Genomic DNA, 19,972 nt, shown 5'->3' with positions numbered 1-19,972 from the left:
TCCATCAACAAGAAATCTCCCCCACCAAAAAGTAACATAGATTAACTGCTGTATATAACTTGTAATTTAAGCAGAAGAATATTCCTCAAAACAAAGAAGCTTTTAGAAAGCTAATATGGCTATATGAATCTAAGATACTTTGCTTGCACCATGCTTATATAGTGAAAAAAACACTTCCATTTATCTGGGATAAAAATCCAAGACCCTTAACTCTAAGGATGACGAAGTTTGAAATGCTATTCTATTATATTTATATTCTATAAAGTTTGTCATATTAAAAGCAAAGTTTTTGTTTTGTGGTTTTTTTTTTTTTTGCCATATTTAAGCAGAGCTTAAATCACTTCATTCAGGGAGAAGTCTACCTATGGGAATTAGACAAAGAAAACTTCATCAAAAATGGATTTAACTAGAACAAATTCCCAGACAGCACCAGGACAGTGGGTGAAACCAAAAGGGTAAACCCCTCCTTGCAACATATATGCTCTTTATTAAATCATAAATCAGGAAAGACTTTGGAGGAGAGGAATTAAGGAAAAGGCTGGTAACTTACTCAGGGATTAAAAATCTGCCCCAGACCCTACTCTGAGAAAGGATGGGACCAGGGTCAGAAAAAGAGTAAAGATGATGACACAGAAACTTCTCATTTTAAAGAGTGAAACAAGTTGTTATCCAGAGAGCACAAGAAGCATGTAGATCCTGTTGTTAAAATGAACCTGTCTGGAACTGATAGGAAGCTCAGTTGTTTCAGGAATAGGAAACATTGACATTGATGAGAATGGAACCGTCAAGGGAAATAGCCGATGTTGTAATGGCCAATACGGAAGTCTCCTCCCATTAGGAAGCTCTGTGAGATCTTGTTTGGCTGGAGGTACCCTGCTTTGGGTCAGGATACTCCATGTGACTGGCTTTTTTCAGTTGATGTCATCGAGGTAGCAGCCAGACTGACAGATGAAGAAAACCAAACTAAGCTAAGGTGTTTCATCAGATCACTATTCTAAGGGGAGGTTAAAAAAAAAAGTCCATGGGAAAACATACTGGTTGTACTGAAAGTTTAAATCAGAGCTGAATACCAGGTCTGTCCTGAACAGTTCTGCTAGAGCTATTCACCTTTGTCTGCTATCTGGCCTTATTTTTTTCAGAGCCAGCTGATGATAATTACGACTTTTATGTAGTCTTGGCTGTAACCACATCTAAAATACAATAGATACTTACTTTGAATTGTGATAAATACATCTAGGTATTAAAAAACTGTACCTTAAAGAAATAGTTTTTAAGGTAATTTCACAAAGACCATTTATAGAAGTCAATTTAGCTGACAATCACAAAAAGTGAAAACATTACAGTAACCTGAGCTGCCTATTATCACCCCTCAACTTGATTTCATCAGAACTTAATTAACCTTGCTTCTCTAAACTCTCTAAGTCTCCTTCAACTTAATAAGTCTCCTTCAATCAGATGCCACAGAGATAAAGAATGCAAAAGTATTTGTGCTGCCTTTCATGGACAGTCTCAATATGCCATAATGTTCTCAGTGAGATCTGGGAACTTCTTTAATTCATCATTTTCATTCATCTACCAAAGAACAAAAGGATTCACTTCCTCCCATCAGACAATACTAAGGAACCCTATTATTTTGCCTGGTCTTCCTCCTCAATACAAAAAACCAAGCAGTTTGCCTATTCAATTAAGAGCTCATTACTGGTAGGACTGCCACCAAACAACAGTGTCTTTTTGGAGGGTGCTTGCATACCCAAGGACACACAGTCAAGCCACAACTCTTAGAGTCAATTGCTAGAGGAATTAAGAGCTCCCATACCTACACATAACTATTTACAAACACCTAGATCATTAGGATAATACTCTCAACCATTTTAGTACACAAAATATCCTTATGACTTCCACCTTTTCACATAGTAGAACAGAAAAAAAGACATAAGTATTTAGTTCAACTACTAAAGAGAACGAAGACACAAGCAAATTATTCCAAGTTACCTTCTCAGGAAAGCCGAAGTACTACACATGCAATTCATTTGAGACAATGTAGAGATGCTTTTCCTTCTTAAAGGGGAGAAGGAAAAGTACTGTTCAATCACCACATGAAGAATTTAGAATAAATTACAGTTTCTCCCTTGAACCAGATTTCTTTATAATGAACATCACAATTAAGTTCTTTCAAATGATACTCTAAATCAGAAATAAAATACACTAGTTTAGTGAAATAACTTGAGAAATTACTTAATTTAGGAAGAAACTAAAGTAACTGACCAGGTTGTCTCTACTAGTATAGTGGACCATCCATCCTTCTTTCACCATTGTACTGCTCTTCCTCTTTGTGTGCTTGATTGACTGTACAACTCGCATGAGAGGAATATTATTGCTTGTTGAAGGACTAAAAAGAAGATACAACAGTTTAATACATAACAAGTTAAAATACAACAGTACTGCAGTTATACTCATTTTACACATTTAGTCCATAATGTTCAGGAACAGACACCTTTTCTTCCCATACAAATTTAGTTTGAAGGATGAATTTGATAAGGTATCTTGAGCTCCTACTAGCTCTTCTAGGACAAGTATTGTAGTACTTAAGGAACAGAGAAGAAACACACTGGAGTGAGGACACCTACAGACATAATTTTCCCTCAAAATCTGCTGGTCTTTTATGTTATTTTACACCACAGAAATATAATTAACATCAGCATAACTATCATTTCTTCTTGTCTATGTAAGTTAATTGTGCTGCTTCATAATATTGTTATTAATGAAGGTCCCTGTCAAAGCAAACTTTCAACTTACAAAAACATAAACCAGGGTCAAATCACAACTACACTAGAAAATTCTGTCCATACTAAGGTATATTAACAGACAAGGGTTTGATAATCTCTAATATTCTGAGACAGCCATTAACTAAACATACAGGTTTTAACAGCACTGAAAAGCCAACCCCCAAGGTGCCTGGCTAACATCAGAGCTCTACGTGTGGTACTAACAGACACATGTGTAAATACTCCTTGTGAGGTAGTTTCAAAACAAAAAATGTAAGGATGCTTTAACACAGCATACTGTTACACTACAGAATTGGCTACAGGATGCTGTCATGCCAAAACTCTGAATTGCTTCAAATCCAACTATAAATAAATGGAAAAATCCTACTTAGAGCTAGATGTTGCTTCCCACTCAGGAGATCCTTGGGCTATAAATCATTGAAAGTTGAGAGGTATCATTATATGCTATCCCTCACAAATTTACTACTCAGCCCTGAGCTACAGCGATGTTTAGTTAGACCAAATAGAACCGGGCTCATCTTATTAAGAATGACTAAGAAAATCAGGATGACACTACTCAGAACAATAGAGAAATAAAAAGATCAAATTTGATTTAATAAACTATGTTAACAGTTACTGGATAAAAGACTTCAGGAAAATCAAGATACATAAAGCAAACTACTGTGTAACATGCATAGACTATGATGCCAATATTAAAATATCCCAACTAATGCCTTTTAAATCCACACATATAAAATAATAGCTAAATTAGGCTCAAGTCACAGAGACCTTAACCACACATTAGCCTTGTAAAGCTGTAAATTTTATCCTGATTTGATAATCTGGTGTATTTCTTCAATAACCATCATAGCATAACACTTTTTCCAATTTCCAAAAGAGACTAGACTCTTTTAGTCAGTTCCAGATTTTCTTGAGACAGGAGAATTTTACAAAGCATTTTCAAGCTAAAAGAAAAAAGAAACCCCACACAAAGGGAAAATACACTTTCAGCAATAAAACTGGGCTGCTTGGAAACATTTTGCTCACAATATTGAGCAATGCTCATCCTGAGCAAAGAAATCCATGCTATAACTTACCTGATTGTTTTGACAGCTTCCTCATCTTTGTCTGCATCAAGGTCAGATGGATCCATAAAAAAGATTTTGTCCTCTGGAGGAGAGGGCTCTTCAGCATCATCTAGAACTCGACTACCATCACTGTTCATTTCACTGCTATCAACTTCCATTGGCATATCCAAGTCCTGGCCTGGGCTAGCAGGTTCTGGAAACAACACAAGTCAGACATTATTTCAAACACACAACTTAAAGAAAAATAAAATAAAATCCTCCAAAACCCACCTTTTTTTCAGTTCAGACTTATAGAAATAAACATAAAACTACAATTACAATATACAAAATCTTCACATTTTTGCTGTAAGACAAGAGTATGGTAATGAACATAATCAATTTCATTTTGCTAGATGCCAAGGCAAGAGAGACTCAACTAAAACATGAACCATACTGAAAGAAACAGAGTGAAAAGCTTAAAGTCTAAACCTAAATCTCATTAAGTAATTCTGTTCCACAAGTAATCGGGACAAAGTAATCTTTCTATGGCTAGAGATGACCCAGAGAATTATTCTTGTGAAAATGAAATTCTCCATTAACAGAAAACTAACTCTGCTCTCCCTGCTCTTGTAGTCCATAGTAAGAAGAGTAAGAAAGAAAAGAGGGGCTGTGGAATTGCAGGAAAAGAGAAAAGCAGAACAGATCTTATTTACCTCTGATTTTCTGCAGGCAGAAATTTAGTGTTTTCAAAAGAAGTACAACTGGTACTGTGAAAAACTAAGAATTAAGACATAAAAATATCTTCATCTGTAGCCTTTTTATGGTTGTGTTTTTGTTTGTGGGGGGTTGTTTGTATGTTTGTTTTTTACCTGGGTTGAGTTCAATTAAGAGTAGGAGAAAGAACAAAAATAAATTGCTCCTTACATCTTCAGAAAAATTACATCAAACTGTGTGGCCTTTAGCACCTTAGCATCACAAGGGCAGTAAAACCAGATTGTAGCAACATCATGTTGCACATTGCTGTTCACAGCCACCAAACTCAAGTCTAGGAAAGAGCCTGGGAGCTGGAGAAGGTTGGCATGAACCGTATTATGCAATGGCAACAGACCCACTAGCTAACACAGCTGTTGCCCAAGAATTAAGCTGTACAGTTTGATGAGATCTGCTTCATGTCACCAATTTTGTTTCACTAAAAAATGTCTGACAAGGCAACACAGACACAGAATGGCTGAAGTTGGATGAGATTTTTGAAGGTCACCTGGTCCAATAAACCCCTGAGTTCATTTCTCCAGTCTTTTGAAGTCCCTCTGGATAGCAGCACAAACTCTCTGTCGTATCAGCCAGTCCTCCCAGTCACCTGCAATCCTGCTGAGGGTACACTTTGCCCCACAAGATCATTAATGAAGATGTTGAACAGGACTGGACCCTTTGCTGGTCCCTGGGGTACCCACAAGTTACTTGCCATTGATAACCATTCTCTATGCTCACCCATTCAATCAGTTTTTAATCCCTATCTGCTCATTTATCTCCTATTTCATCAGCTTAACACTGGTCTAAAACTTATAAAAATACTCTAAAAATATTCTTCCACACAGTGTTCCACATTCTTTCAATTCTGCAAGGTCTATTCAGAAAGCAGCCCCACTTCATTGAGGTTTCCAGAAATTAAAGTGGAGTTCTTCATTTTGGTTTGCCTTGGAGTTTTCCTCCTTTCTCTTTTATCTCTATCACCTTAGCTAACTCTGGCCAGTAAAAATCGTGGATATGACAAAGTCGTAAAAAATTGCACAGGTCTTCAGATACTAAAGTTTTAAAGTATATATTTCATGGTGAACAATAAGCAGATCACATCAGATCTTCAGATTTTGTACATTGGGGTGGCTCCTAGATTTTTCATTTCCATTGAGCAATCCCAAGCAAAGCATAGTGAACTTGTCAGGACTGATTAAGTAAAATTTAAGTCACCAGAGCGTAAGTTTTACAGTGAATCTTTTTCATTTTCACTGACCTCAGTGAAAAAACTTCAAGATAAATAAAAAGATGTCATATATTCAGAGATGAGGGAACTAAATACTGATGCATCTTATTCAGCCTCCGAAGATCTCTCACCATTTGAAAGGATGTTTCTCATCTTACCTCCATTGAAAATAACCTCTCCAAGACAGTCTCGAGGTACTTTAGGTGCACAGCGTTTGTGACAGTTGAATCTGCAATCTAAAACAGCAGATAAATAAGCCCATGATACCAGAACCTCACTCCCACCCAGACACTAACATTTATCATTCACTTCTTCCAACACAGACTTCAGAATCATACATTTGCATGTAACTGAAGACAGCACCAATGAGGTCACCTCCAGGAGGAAATTAACAATCTTGTCCTTATGTCACATGTTGATTTGTCCTACCACTATTTATTATGTCAGTACTTCCCCTTCCAGTACAAAATGGTTTGCTACTTCTGTAGCTTTTTCTGCAGCTATTTTTTCCCTCATGATGTAATTTCTCCCATTCTTTCATTTGTTCCACATCCTTTTTTCAATTGCTATATGATTTAACTGTCTCATCTCTAACATTTTTCTCCACCTGCCAACTAAGGCTTGCAGACATCAGAGGCCTCTACGATCACACAACTACATCAGAGCAAATGTGTTCTGCAGTAAATCCCAAAGTCCAGTTCCCCTCTCATTCAGATTACAGATTTGCCTGACTACTCAAGCTCCATTTCCTGCTGACACAGGGTAGACAGAACAACATTATGTCCAGATTTGGCCTGATGTAGGGATGGGATCTCACCTGGATGTGTGCCATTTCAGCACCCGAGGTATCAGATGCAGCCTACTGAACGAAGCCCAGCATACAACATTACTGGTATTAACAGGAATTTCCTTTATTAGTAGCATTCCTGTAATTTCCTCCATCACCACCATGAATTCCAAAACTTCCTACTGCCACCACAACTGTTCTCATATTGATAATTTAGCCTCTTTTTGCTGTCCAAAGCAAGCTCAATGTGTTTTCCTTTTAAGACCGGACAAGAGAAAAAACATTATCTCTCTATTCTTAGTATCAGAAGAGCCAAATTCTGGATCAGAATACAATACTGCTCAGCTTCTGAGCGCCTAAAAGGATGCATCCTAGGAGACCCATGAACAGTCTTTTTTACAGCTGTGGCTTCAGTTCATATTATGGAATACAATTACTTCACTACTTTAAAGGAGGCTGGAAGAAACAGAGACATTTCAAATCCTGTCAGGAAACTAGAAGGCTGAGTCTATCCTAATAAACTACATTAAGAAACATTCCTGGATACTGAAATGCAATTCTCTAGTCTAGTAAATAGCTACAAACATCCCTTAGCATGCTTTTGACCCACAGCACTAGTATAATCCCAAACAGTTCCAAGGTCTAGCTCATAAACCAGAGCATCCTATGAAATTGCTCCAAACAGGCAGTCTGCATAGAGCCACCCAGGCTGGAATGCTAAGAAAATCTGCTCATGAACACGGGTCATTCTGTCCCTGCTGACCTCAGTGTCCAGGAATGTTTCTAAGCACATTTAATTTATTACCATAAATACAGCCTTAGCATCTCAAGCATCATCCTCAGAGCCTGAACAGCAATCTGAATTAAATCAAGAAATCAAGGGTTCTTATGGGTAATCAGAAACATAAAACTACTAAAAGACCCCAAGATCTGTGAATGTGCTCAAGGAAGTCAGTGGGGAACCTTAAGAATCTGTAGAAGGAAGTATGAAAATATTTGAACTGCTTGATATCAATTCCTGATATATTAAAAATAAGTATAGGATTTTACTGCATAAATGGAAGCCTATTAAGACACTTATTTCTGTCCTGCACATAGACATAGCATTTCTCTAGGCTTGTTTTCCGTGCATAAAAGCTTACAATGTGCATACAAATAATATTTTTATCCAGTGTCATTCAGTTCCCTGAAACTGATGTGGTAGCCCCATTTATTCAGCTGGATACAGTCACAGCAATTGTATATGGCCAGCAATATCTATACATTAAAACCGCAAGGCATCTTTTTCAGGTTTCATTATTTTTGTATCATATGTATCCAAGAGACACACTGACTGACAAGAGTATCAAAACCAGTTGAGGCTGCAGACTTCAAACGGACTACAAAGACTGCAAATAACAACAGAAATGAAAGGTAAAACTACTTCCTTGCTTACATGAGACAGCAGTTACTACTAGTCAAAAAAAAAGATAACACAGCTGTAAGCTTACCATTTTTTCTCCCCCATAATAAAGAAAACTGAAAATGTATCAAGGGACCTCTCTCAGAAAGCTGACCTTTGATACTCCTGTTTGACTAACTCACATGAGAGAAATGGAAACTCGTTTCCATATTAATGTTTATGGTTCATCACTAGACTTTTGTTTCCTGCAACAAAGCTGACAGATCTGCACTAACTAGTAATAAAAAGCCAGGAGATCACAATAGTTATGCCCCAGGAACCACATGGAAAGGCCTGAGAACTGAAGCCACGTGTGTTAACATAAGCTACATAAAAACCATGCAAGTTCAGCATAGGCACCAAAAGGTAATAATCAGTATCCTGTACCAGAATAATACAACGAAAATTCACAAATTCTTTAGTGGTAAGTCTAGAATACAGATACTGAACAAAAGGAAGTATTTCCCATTTTTATTAATTCATAACTATCCTTCTAGAATGACAATGTTTTCAATCTACACAATTAAATCTTATTTTTCAGAAAAATGTACAATGCACAGCTTACCACAAGGAAAATGAGGGCTGCTGTGATCTTCTGAAAATTATTCAATTTTTCAAAAATTACAGTTCCGTACTTTGCAGTATACGGCCACCTCAGTTGCAATCAGTTTTAAGTACAAGACCTTTGCTGAAATTTACTGCTACAGCAGAAAATTAAATGTTTACCTTTACACTGCATTCCTTGGCGAAAAAGGCCCTTAAGCAGCCGTTTGCAATACTGGCAGATGGTGGGCCGAGTGTAAGAGTGAACAGCAAAGGTGTGTGGGACCTTCACTCTGCAAAGCACCATCTTATCCATCCAGATGGGGCGGCCACTCCAAGAGGGAATCCTCTTACTAGGTTCTGGGCAGCAACGCTGGAATAAAGAAGGAATACATAATTTGCACCAGAACAGTTCTACTGCCATGACTGCTTTGAAAAGTCACAGCATTCAGGTGAACTGGAAAAAGGCAAAAACTGCACCCATTTTTAAAAAGGACAGAATGGACAACCCTGGGAACCACTGACCTTCCAGCCTCCCCCTCTGTGCCTGGGAAGACCACAGAGATCCTACTGGAAGCTCAGCTAAAGCACATGAAGGACAGGGAGGTGATGCAGGACAGCCAGTGGCCTTCCGTGACGGAGTGACTCCCATCAGTGAACAAGAAAAGGGCTACAGATGTCATTTATCTGGAATTCTGTAAAGCCTTTGACATGGTTGCCATAACATCCTTCACTCCAAAGTGGAGAGATGGATTCAATGGGCAGACTTTTAGGAGGATAAGGAACTGGCTGGTCACATCCAGAGGGTAGTGATCAATGGCTCAGTGCCCTGATAGACATCAGTGACAAGTGGTGTCCCTCAGGGTTGATACTGGGACTAGAGCTATTAAATGTCTCTACCGATGACAGACAGTGGGAGCGAGTGCACCCTCAGCAAGTTTGTGGATGTCACCCAGCTGAGTGGTGCAGCTGGCACACTGGAGAGACTTGATGACATCCAGAGGGACCTGGATAAGCTTGAGAAGTGGGTCCATGTGAAACTTATGCGGCTCAACGAGGCCAAGTGCTGGCACTGCACCTGGGTTGGGGCACCTCCCTGTATGAACACAGGCTGGGGATTGGTGTGAGCCCTGCTGGGAAGGACTTGAGCATCCTGGTGGATGAAAAAAAATGTCAGTGGGGGTGTAAGGGCTCTTAAAGTGACCAGACAAGAAAGCAACCTGGCCAAGAAACTTTAAGAGGACATTCTGGTATTATAAAACAAAACCATGAAAGCACCAGATGGAAAAGCCTGACAGAATGCAGGAAGTTATGTATGAACCTTTATTTCCACAGAAGATAGAAATTCATTCATGACATTTATTCTTTAATCAACCTGACAAGGTTCAGACATCACATGCAAACCTCCATAGAGAGGGTAAAACGGAAAACACTGGAGGCAGGCAAACAAAATTCCAAACACCACCTCAAACTATCAGTTTTTAAAAGCAAGGTATAGCATGCTGGATACCTTACTAAATTAGGCAAAAATATTTTGAAAATTAAAAAATTACTTTGAAAATTAAATTCCCTCAAAAAAAATCTTTGAAATGAAATTACAAGAAAAACATCAGTAATTAAAACAGAAAAGGGATTGAGTAAAACAAAGAGGTATCAAAAAGGTACTAAACATGCACATAGAAATCATAAAGCTAAATTCTGTGATAAATGGTTACAGTTCTGTGTTCCCTGAATAAATCTTACCAGTAGGCATGAACATCAAAATAAATGTTTTTCACTACTCAAGACTAGGCTTTTATAAAGTCTAGTTAAAAAAAATTATGCTCTTGAACTAGACTATATGATTTGTATTTTAAACTGTGATAAGAATAGTTAATAGTGTAAAGTAACATGATTAGAAAAGACTAAGGCATAAACAACTGGATCTAATCAACGCCCGACCTGTCTTATGATCCCAGTATTGTTGGGATATACACTGATAATTGATATTTGTTATGTAATTGATAACTTCTCAGCAATCATCATAAAAAGGAACTACTATGGATATCTGTTTTTACTGTAAGCCCTTCATTCCCTACACCCTCCTTGACAGGGTTTGGGGTTTTTTGGATTAACTCTGTAAAAAGCTTAACAGCAGATCAGGAACACTCTTCCCCAGTATTAAAGCTTACAATTTGTACTGCTTTGGCCAAGTAACTAATCTATGCTGATACAATAATTACAGAATGAATCTGTATTACTAAGAAGGCAAGATATTCTTTGGCTTCATTCTGAAGCCAAGGTTCTCAAGATTTCATATAACCATGAGTGAAAGGCTAATAACAAAATTATATATAAAACTTAAAATTTATTTCCTGTTTCATCTCTCACAGTAATAATAAGCAGTAAGTGTCACAGTCTAAGAATCACCATTTTTAAAATTCAGTAAAACCAATCATAATGGTTAAGCTTGAATCCTCATACTCATCATGCGCCACTTAAAACACTATCTAGTTGTCCAGAGGTTAAAGAATTTAAAACAAAAATTGTTCCTTCTTTCACATTACATACTTCTTCAGAGGCAGAGGATGTGTGTTCAGCTTGTGCTGGTCTTGGAACTGAAAGCCCTGCTCCTGGTAAAGACACGTTGGACAGCCGCCTCTTTCTCACTCCACTGCAGTTGTTTGGAATCTTGAAGGCACATCGTTTATGGTAGTTTAACCCACAACCTGGAAGAGGAGTTTGTTTATTCAAAAAACCTCCCAACATTCAAAGTAACAAAATCAGTACTAATATTTTGATAAAGCAGTTTTAAAAAGATGGCCCAGGAAAATGGTAAAGGCAGAAACAGACTTCAAATTCTCTTCTTTCAGTCTTCTTAATACGATTCACAGAAACAGCTTTTTCTCCAGTAAACCCAGTTCTAGAAACAAGGTCTAAGACTTGTAAGCAGCTGATCTCCCACTACCAGGAGGCTTTAATCACTCCCTCACCTTGGAGCACAAGAACCAAGAAGAATTCAGTAAGAAGGCAGCATCAGTACCTGACAGCAGGCTGCAGTGATCCACAGCCATCTGGAAGAAAGCCATAAGGAAAGGGATTCCCCTTTGGGAGTCTCTCCAAACTATGTGCTCCTTGTGCAAAGAACACAAGGCTGTAAGCTAGCTATTTCTTTCAAAGTGGGAAACAACAACACTTCTTAAGTCATTAGCCCAAGGTCACACGCAGTTTGCATAAATGCCAAGATCAGAACTTGGGTTTTCCAATGCACAAACCCTTCCAGCTATGAAATAATATATTTATCACTTGCTAACATACCAAACACAGTACAACTTCTTCCTCATCTTATGTACCCACACACACAAATACACTAAATATCAAAGACTTACCTTCACATTTTAATCCTTGTCGTACCAAACCCCAAAGCATCTCTCCGCAGTAGTCACAAAAAGTAGGAGCCTTGTAGGAATGCACATAAAGCGCATGAGGTCGAATCTGGAAATCTTCAACTGTAGCCAAAGCTTTTAAAAAATTGCAGTAAGTTATGGCTCTTGCCACAGGATCAACAATAATTTATGGAAAGAACATGTTTTAAAAATGGCTAATTTAAAGAATGCTAACAAGCTATTTGGAAATTTTACTGTATGCATTTTACTGTATGACTTTTAAATATGCATTTAGGAGACCACACAGTTTTCAGTAAACATTTTTATTGAGAAAAAATATCCATTGAACTCTGTAGGCTAATGGCCCCAGCCAATCAACAGTATGAATCACTCTGTTGAAGACCTCACTAAGTTGAAGGCAGGTACAACAAGCTTTGCTAAAAGCAACAGTAAACATTTGAAAGAACAACTTAATTTTCAAGCTGTTTTGTAACCTACAAAATTTTCAAAAAAAGACAGTTCTACAAGAAAGATTTTTATCTTCTAAAGGACTTTTGCAATAAAAGCTTATTATACTAAACTTGGTGTATCAAAATAGAACTGTGGATAAAGTTTCTACGGAACATTAAAATATTCTTTTCCTTAAACAAGCATAGATATATTTAAATTATTTTTGTCCTGTTTCTTTGAGGAAAAGAGAAAAAAAAAGGTATTTTACAGCAATATTACCTTGCCCTGATGGCTATGTAATTTTTTTACCAGATATGTACTAACACTTCTTATTCAGATTGTTATTTTAAAAATCTACTGAAAGAGATTCACGTGTCTTCAAAATGCCTCAGTTTCGGGTGGTCTGTCTGTCTGTAAGGAAACTGTCAGAGATTGCCAAGAGACACACAACAAATTTTCCAAATATGCTATCCACCAGAAGCAATGAAAAGCTCAAAATAAGATGATCAATTACTGAACATTTTAGACATGCCCTGAAATGCAGCCAAGGATTCAGCCTTACAGCTATCAAATTCATACTTTATTGACCAAGTTTACAAATCTAAGCTCATGACAGTTAAGAGGTCTCTTCTCCTAATATGTAGTCTCAGTTCGTCACTTTATCCTCAAAGACTTAAAAAACTACTCAATACTAATCCAGCTTTTATTTGCAGTTTAACTACAGCTGACTTTTGATTGAATTAGACAAAGTATTGATCAAACACAAAGTGACAATCAGGGCTGGGATTATTTTGTCCTTGTTATTGGTTAATAACCACCACTCTGAGGACTCTATTGTTCAAAAAAACTGTTTTTAAGAACTACAATAACCCGTCAGAGTCTGTTTTTATAGGTATGATTCAGCAACAACAATTATATGAAGCATTATGACAGCATAAGCCATCAATAGCAAAAGCTACAGGACAAAAAGAGATATAAGCAAAAGAAAACCCACAACGGTTAGAAGAACAAATTCTGAACCCTACCTGCATTTCATCTTAAACAATAATAAAAAATACAAACTAATATTATTATACTTATGAATTCCCCATTTGTATAATTCAGATATAATAATAAACCTGAAGAAGATTAAAACAGAACAATGAAAAAAATAACAAAACTGAGTACTGAAGCATAAGTGATACTTGGACTTTCTTGGAAACCTCTTGGATACCCCCAAAGTATGTGAGATTTAAATGAAAAAGCTCAAGGCAAGCATGCAAATAATGCTCCATTAAGTCCTATTTTCTTTTAAGCTACTGAATAAAGAGTTGTTCCACTGTTACAGTAATACCTACCAGAGAGTACAACCTCAACAAGATCTCCCTCATGTATCTCTTCTGCTGATGTAATTCGTTGCAAAATATTATCCGAGTTCAGGTCATGGCGGAACAGGAGAATTTTGTCATACATGCCAAAGAAACCACACTCTGGGAACTGCAACAGAAATCAAGCTCTAAATTAATACATGTTCTTTGATAATCCCATACATCATTGCCATCAATGTTTTTAATAACGGCTACAAAACATCAAGAGTTGCAAATGTTTCATGGTAAGAAAATTAATCTGCTTATTTTGAGGAAACAAAGCATTATCTGAAAAATTATATTTTTTATTTTTTTTTAACCTGAAAAAATAAGTGTTAAGGTTTTTGTTTCTTTGGGCTTTTAATCTCTCAGACCTGCATAATCAGTCTGGCAACTAAAAGCCAATGCAGGCCTCCAACTTGGATCCCAACACTATAACCCTTACTTCATGGGTATTCTAGTCAGGCAGGTATTTAGCTCAAGACACTCCAGCAGCACCTGCCACACTTTTCTTGAGAAGCAAGCCAGTTAAGAGGCTCCATACCATTGTTCTGCAACAGCTTAGATCTACAGATATGAGAAATCCTGAGTAACAAGCTCCAAAGGATGCTGCTTCAGCAGGCAAGTTAGACTCTACGACCTCCAGTGATCCCTTCCAACATTACCTATTTTCTATGATTCTGTGAAAAGAAAAATCTCCAGAAGGACAGAAAAAAAATCCATACAGGAAACAGATACACTGAATAACATGCCACTTTTCCATGACACCTCACTGAAAAAAAAAAAAGCTTTCTCATTCTGCATTTTCCCTACTCTTCAAAATACTGTCAAGTATGAGTAAAACTTCTTAAAATGAAAAGCTTAAAAGTAAACAGTTCATGGGGAAAACAAGCACGAACAGATCCCGGAGAGGTATGAGCAGCACTCAAGCAGCTCCTTTGACCTTTTGGTTTAAACCAGAATTTGAACTTGAGGTGGGAACACACACGCAGAACAAAACGGGAAAAATGTGAGGAAAAAACATGGAAAAGCTCAGAAGAAACTTTTAATTAATGAGTTAACAAGTTAGTAATTTACATGTTACACAGTCACTAAGTATCTAAACCACATGAAGCTTGCAGTACATTAATTGTTCTTAACTAAAATCATCAAAGATGATTTTGTTCTAAAAAATCAAAAACATAATAAAGGTATCTTATCCCTCATGCCCATTGTTTGTATACTTTCTTCCAATTCAGAGAAAAAATAATGTCCTGTTTACAACAGCAATTTTATCTGAGATATCAAGCTGCTCTTCTCTGTTTTGGTGTGTACACACTATGTAATTACATGACACATAATACTGTGTCCATGCTCCAGAAAGCATGCTATCTACCTTGGACAGTCATAAAGAGAGGCAGAATTTGTACAATTTAACCCTTGCAAAAGCAAAAGACAGAGCTGACAAATTTATTCTGACACAGATATTTAGTTCACAGCAAGAAACTGATTTACTGGGCAGATGCCAAAGCAGCCAGCTGCCTCCTCTGTCTCTCAACTCACTCCCAGGTTTCCTACGTAAAATAGCAAATAGCCAAGAATATTCTGAAAATTACACTTTTCCAATTGCCCAAAGATCATCTGTAATAGAAAGAAAATATAAAGCTTAAGAATTAGCTGTGCTGCCTAAATATGTGTCTCAGTATCTCCGCAAGTATGTACAGGACTTAACTTCACATTCAGAGCACACAAAGATACAGCCACTAGTAATTCTTCCAAGGGAACTGACATTTTTTCATACCTGAAACCATGTCATAAATTTACTTTAAGCTCTAACCCAAAATCCCACTGTGCCTTGATTGACAAAAAAACAAGATATATTTACATTATTAAAATAAGTGCTCTGAGGTGTTATTCCTTGATACACTGTTAACATCTGTTGATTGCATTATACTAGTAAAGAACTTAATGCTAACAAAAGGGATATAAAATCAACATTACAACAGTATATATCTCCCTGCAGATACACATGACACTTTTTAATAACACCAATATTAATTTCAGGTGCTAGGAGGGACAACTCTTGACTCAGGGCATCACATGAACTATTGTCTCTTCATATTAAGTTCACAGAAGCACCTATGAACCACAGATTCTAAGGAAGCCTCTAAGATATTTCACAGGTTTGACTCTTCTTCTTTTGATAAAAATATGTCTTCCTCTTTTACTTTTCACTCTTTAAGACCATAACCCTGTTATGCAGCTGCCAGAACATCCCTACACATAATCCCCCACCTCAGTAACCAGAGGTCACATAATCACCTGCCAAGCAGCACTTATCTTAATTGCTATGACAAGATATATTCTGCCTATGCACCATTTACCCATTCTCATGTACAAATCTTGGATTTATTAAAATGTTTTAAACATACTACATTAATTTTATTACTAAAAAGCATTAGCTGACAAAGTTACAGATGATCACTCAAGTCCTCTTTGCTATCGCAAGTGTAATCACTAAAAATGAGACATCACATTCCTTAGAAAGCAGCACCAACATTAACCCAAAGTTTGTAAATATCATTATAGTACCTATAATCAAGATTTTGGGTTTCAAATAAATTCCAGACAAAGACAAAATTAATTTCTATGGAGTAGAAATATTTTGAAAAAAGCAAAATCATCTAATACAAATTGTTAGAACTGTTGATATCAACATTACATTTGGTTCTCCATTAATTAAATTGACCTTTTAAGCTGTGTATCATGAATGCTTCTCATACTGTCATAATATGATTTCCCACCCTGCTCAACCAAAACAAATATACATACACATTAAAGAAGTGACTGTGAAAGATTGTCTGGTTTTGTAACTCTAACATTTAACCTCCTTAAATGGTGTTTCTTCTATTTACAAACTTGAGCTTCATCAGTGACTTCTAGACTAAGATGCAGAATCACAAGCTCACAACTAACAAGGGAATAATCTATACTAGTATGAAGTACAAGAGTTCTCTCACTAAACACAGACTCTGTATACAGTTTCTATAGTATGTGACAAAACTGTACCAGGACATATTTTTCTAGGCATTGTGCATGCCTGATCTCCATTTCTGAAATAATAATTACAAAAGCTAAAAGGATGAGAAAAGAGATAGCCTGTTCATTAGTATGGAGAGCTCCAGTTGCTAGGAGGTTTTCCTGAATCCATTAAGAGGGACAGGCAGTAGCTGAGGGACCTCACAGTAGTTCCTTTGCCTGTCCTGCCTGTGAGGTGCTTGTCTGCACATCCACAAAGCAGCAGAAGGGGCAGCCCACCAACACCCTGCCCAGGACCTCCCAGGCCCTTCACAGGAGCCATCAGGTCACCAAAGGCCCACCTCCACAAGCCAGGGGAGCACAGAGAAAGAAGGGCAGGCAGTAACCCGAATTAAGAACTCCAGGGAAAAGATACTCTGGCCTTCACAGGACATCCTCAGACCTTATTTCCACACATACACTGATCAAGTAAGTCAATGCTAGAACACCTTCTCACCCAAGAGGGGTTGCAGTCCAACAGTATGGTACAGATTGTAAGATGTACAATACCTATGGAATGCTTACAGAAGGAAACAAAGGCAAGGAAAGAGGTGATTCAGGGAGGAATAAACGTGGGGGAAAAAAATGAGGGATAAGAAGATAAAAGAGGCTGGTCACCTGTAAACAGGGGTTGCTCAGAACAATTGTCTGATCATGCCCTGTGCATCAGCAGCACCACCCATTGTCTATTATCATTAAATTCAATTTCTAGCTATTTTCCTGAATGATTTTCTCTCATTCTGAGCTCATGTGTGTGTCCAGGAGGGTCCGACTGCCAGCAGAGCAAGAGGACCCTGTAATGTCAGTGACTGGAAAGGTCAGAGCAAGTGAAATCAAGAGCTTGAATATCCAGGTATCAGCAACTGGAAATACCAAAATCCAGCAACTGCTACTGGGCAGAGAGTGCTTGAAGCTGGCTGCTGGAGACAACCACTTTCTTTGTTGTTCTTTTTTTACTGGTGGGTGAGTGAGTATGCATCTGTACAGCTCTTTCCCCAGTACCAGACCTCCATCCTGAACCACCAGAGATTGACACAGCATGGGACCGCTGGTGCTGTTTGTGTTCACAAAGTGCTCACAGACAGACATACTGTTGATCTGTTTGGATCTGTGTGTATACACGTACATGTTGCACACCTGTAGCCAAATGCTAGTGTCTATCCGGTATATGTGGTCAGTCTTGCTGTCCATGGCTGCACATAGGGACAGAGCTGCAGCAGCCTCCAAATTCAGTCATACCTAATAAAATTTTTCAAGTTAGATGAACTAATCTTGCTCTTACCTTGCATACTTCCCCCTAACCCTCATCAAAAAAACATTTCCCAGTTGCAAAAGAACAGATCCTATCGGGAAGGTGCCTGCCTCCTGACTCCTTTCCACACACGCCGGCTCAGATTCCTCTCCTCTGCCCCAACTCCAGCCCTGTGCACCCAAGCCATAGAAGTGCTGGCTGGTTGCCCTCCCCATGGACAGCTCTGATGAGCTGCAGGTGGCCCAGCACAGCCCTGTCTAAGGCACTTGACCGGGCCTCGATGCAGGGAGCAACAGCTCCAACCAAGCAGCTTGGCTCCTTACAGGCACATGGCGCCCTGCTCTCCCTTCCGCTCCCCAGTCCATTCGGGAATACAGCATTCCTTGCTAGCACCTTGGCCAGAAGGCTATGTGCAGACTGCTGGCCAAGAATAACCTCATCGATTAACAGGGGGTTTATTTCAAGTGGTATCTTTTAACAGAATTTTTACGCAAAGCTTAAACTATGTTCAATAGTTGAACTATATTCAAGTTGTACACTACCAAATTCTTCTCTCTTGTACTGCAGCAAAGTACAGCTTTTATAGCTCTCCTTATGTTCAGTTACATGAAGCTGTTAAGGAAGAACATTACCCAGTTTCTTTGGAGTGTTAAGAGCTCATAATGTAAACTTGAAAACAAAATTCAAAGCAGAATTTTTTTAAGCCTGTTTTATCTTACAGGATTATACAGCTATTACCTTCCTGCAGAAAAGCCTAACGTATCTGCACAGTTACTCAGAACATATAAACTGCTAATCCCAGTATTACTAAGTTTCCTAAAAGCAAAAACATAACAGTTCCGAAAGAGCATCTAGTGACAGGAAATCATTTGTGGGAAGTCTGTGTATGCACTAGACTGTGCCAAAATTAATCTCTGGTACACCAGTATCACCAATTTATATCAAGAATATATGTAATTCTTAATATTTGGGTGGTACTAGCACAAATAATACAACTAGCGCATGACTGCAGTTACACTGAGGAAAAATCATTGGTGTTATCTAGCATGCTCATACTGTAAGTATTACGCATATCTAGCTTTAGTTAAGAGTGAATTAACATTGTATTTTTTATCCAAAAGAACTCAACCAACATACAGCAGTCAGTATTGCTGAGCAAAACACAACTGAGGCTTCTTTCTATCTTGGCAGTAACTGAAAAATCCCTTTACTTCAAGTTCCAGGAGTTACTTTACAAAGTTCTGGACTAGTCGCCAAAAATTCACACTAGGGAAAAGTGTAGGCGGATATTGTTTCAAGGTCCAATATCTCATGACCCGTCATAACTCAAAACAAATGCTTCAAACCACTGAAAGTTAATTCCAAAGTCTAATGGTCCAAAACACCACTGGAAAGTCTCCTCCTTCACTGTAGCCATCCATTCTATTATCCTGAATCCCTACCCAGCTATTCACTCCCACTCTTTAGAATCATGTGCCAAATCACATTATCACACAGACAATGAGCTTCAAACATGTTGCAGAAGATCTTTCCCTCACCAGATGCCTCAGTAAAGACATACTTGGACTACTGCTTGGCTAGGTTTTCCAGCATACAAACCTATTACCATGCTGGAAATGCTTACCTGCCCCCCATGTAACACCTCTGTACCCCCAGCAGCTCCCCTGCTCCCACCTTCTTGCAAGTGTACTTGCTTCTCATGCCTCAACTCTTGCTAAGTCTCTGCATTACTTAGCTCATATGAAGAAAATAGTTGACAAGTCAAGAAGGCAGAGCAATAGGAGGAAAATAGATCTGAGCACATCTGAACAGAAGAGATGATTTGCATTCATTTTAGAGCCTTTCAAAAACAAACACCATGAACTATTACAAGCTTAACCTGGAGAAAAATCCAAAACACTGGTTGCAGTATTGTTATTTA

At 38.0% G+C, this 19,972-nt stretch overlaps 1 protein-coding gene across 3 annotated transcripts in view; it reads right to left on the bottom strand.

Moving 5' to 3' along the window:
• The window catches only part of PRKD3 (protein kinase D3), a 43,733-nt gene that overhangs the window by 16,160 nt on the left and 7,601 nt on the right, over positions 1–19,972 (bottom strand). For all 3 annotated transcript variants that reach the window (XM_014255975.2, XM_005526888.3, XM_014255976.2), the window contains exons 3-9: positions 13,734–13,872; positions 11,950–12,081; positions 11,132–11,289; positions 8,765–8,954; positions 5,969–6,046; positions 3,863–4,046; positions 2,266–2,389 (exon numbers count right to left, since the gene is read on the bottom strand). In XM_014255975.2, coding sequence (XP_014111450.1) covers positions 2,266–2,389; positions 3,863–4,046; positions 5,969–6,046; positions 8,765–8,954; positions 11,132–11,289; positions 11,950–12,081; positions 13,734–13,872 — 1,005 coding nt within the window. The remainder of the gene's footprint in view (positions 1–2,265; positions 2,390–3,862; positions 4,047–5,968; positions 6,047–8,764; positions 8,955–11,131; positions 11,290–11,949; positions 12,082–13,733; positions 13,873–19,972) is intronic.

The sequence above is a fragment of the Pseudopodoces humilis genome, chromosome 3 (genome assembly GCF_049639895.1).
Source record: "Pseudopodoces humilis isolate 2021_Gansu_Grassland_sample_001 chromosome 3, ASM4963989v1, whole genome shotgun sequence".
Taxonomy (NCBI): Eukaryota; Metazoa; Chordata; class Aves; order Passeriformes; family Paridae; genus Pseudopodoces; species Pseudopodoces humilis.
This window is presented reverse-complemented; position numbering and strand designations above follow the sequence as displayed.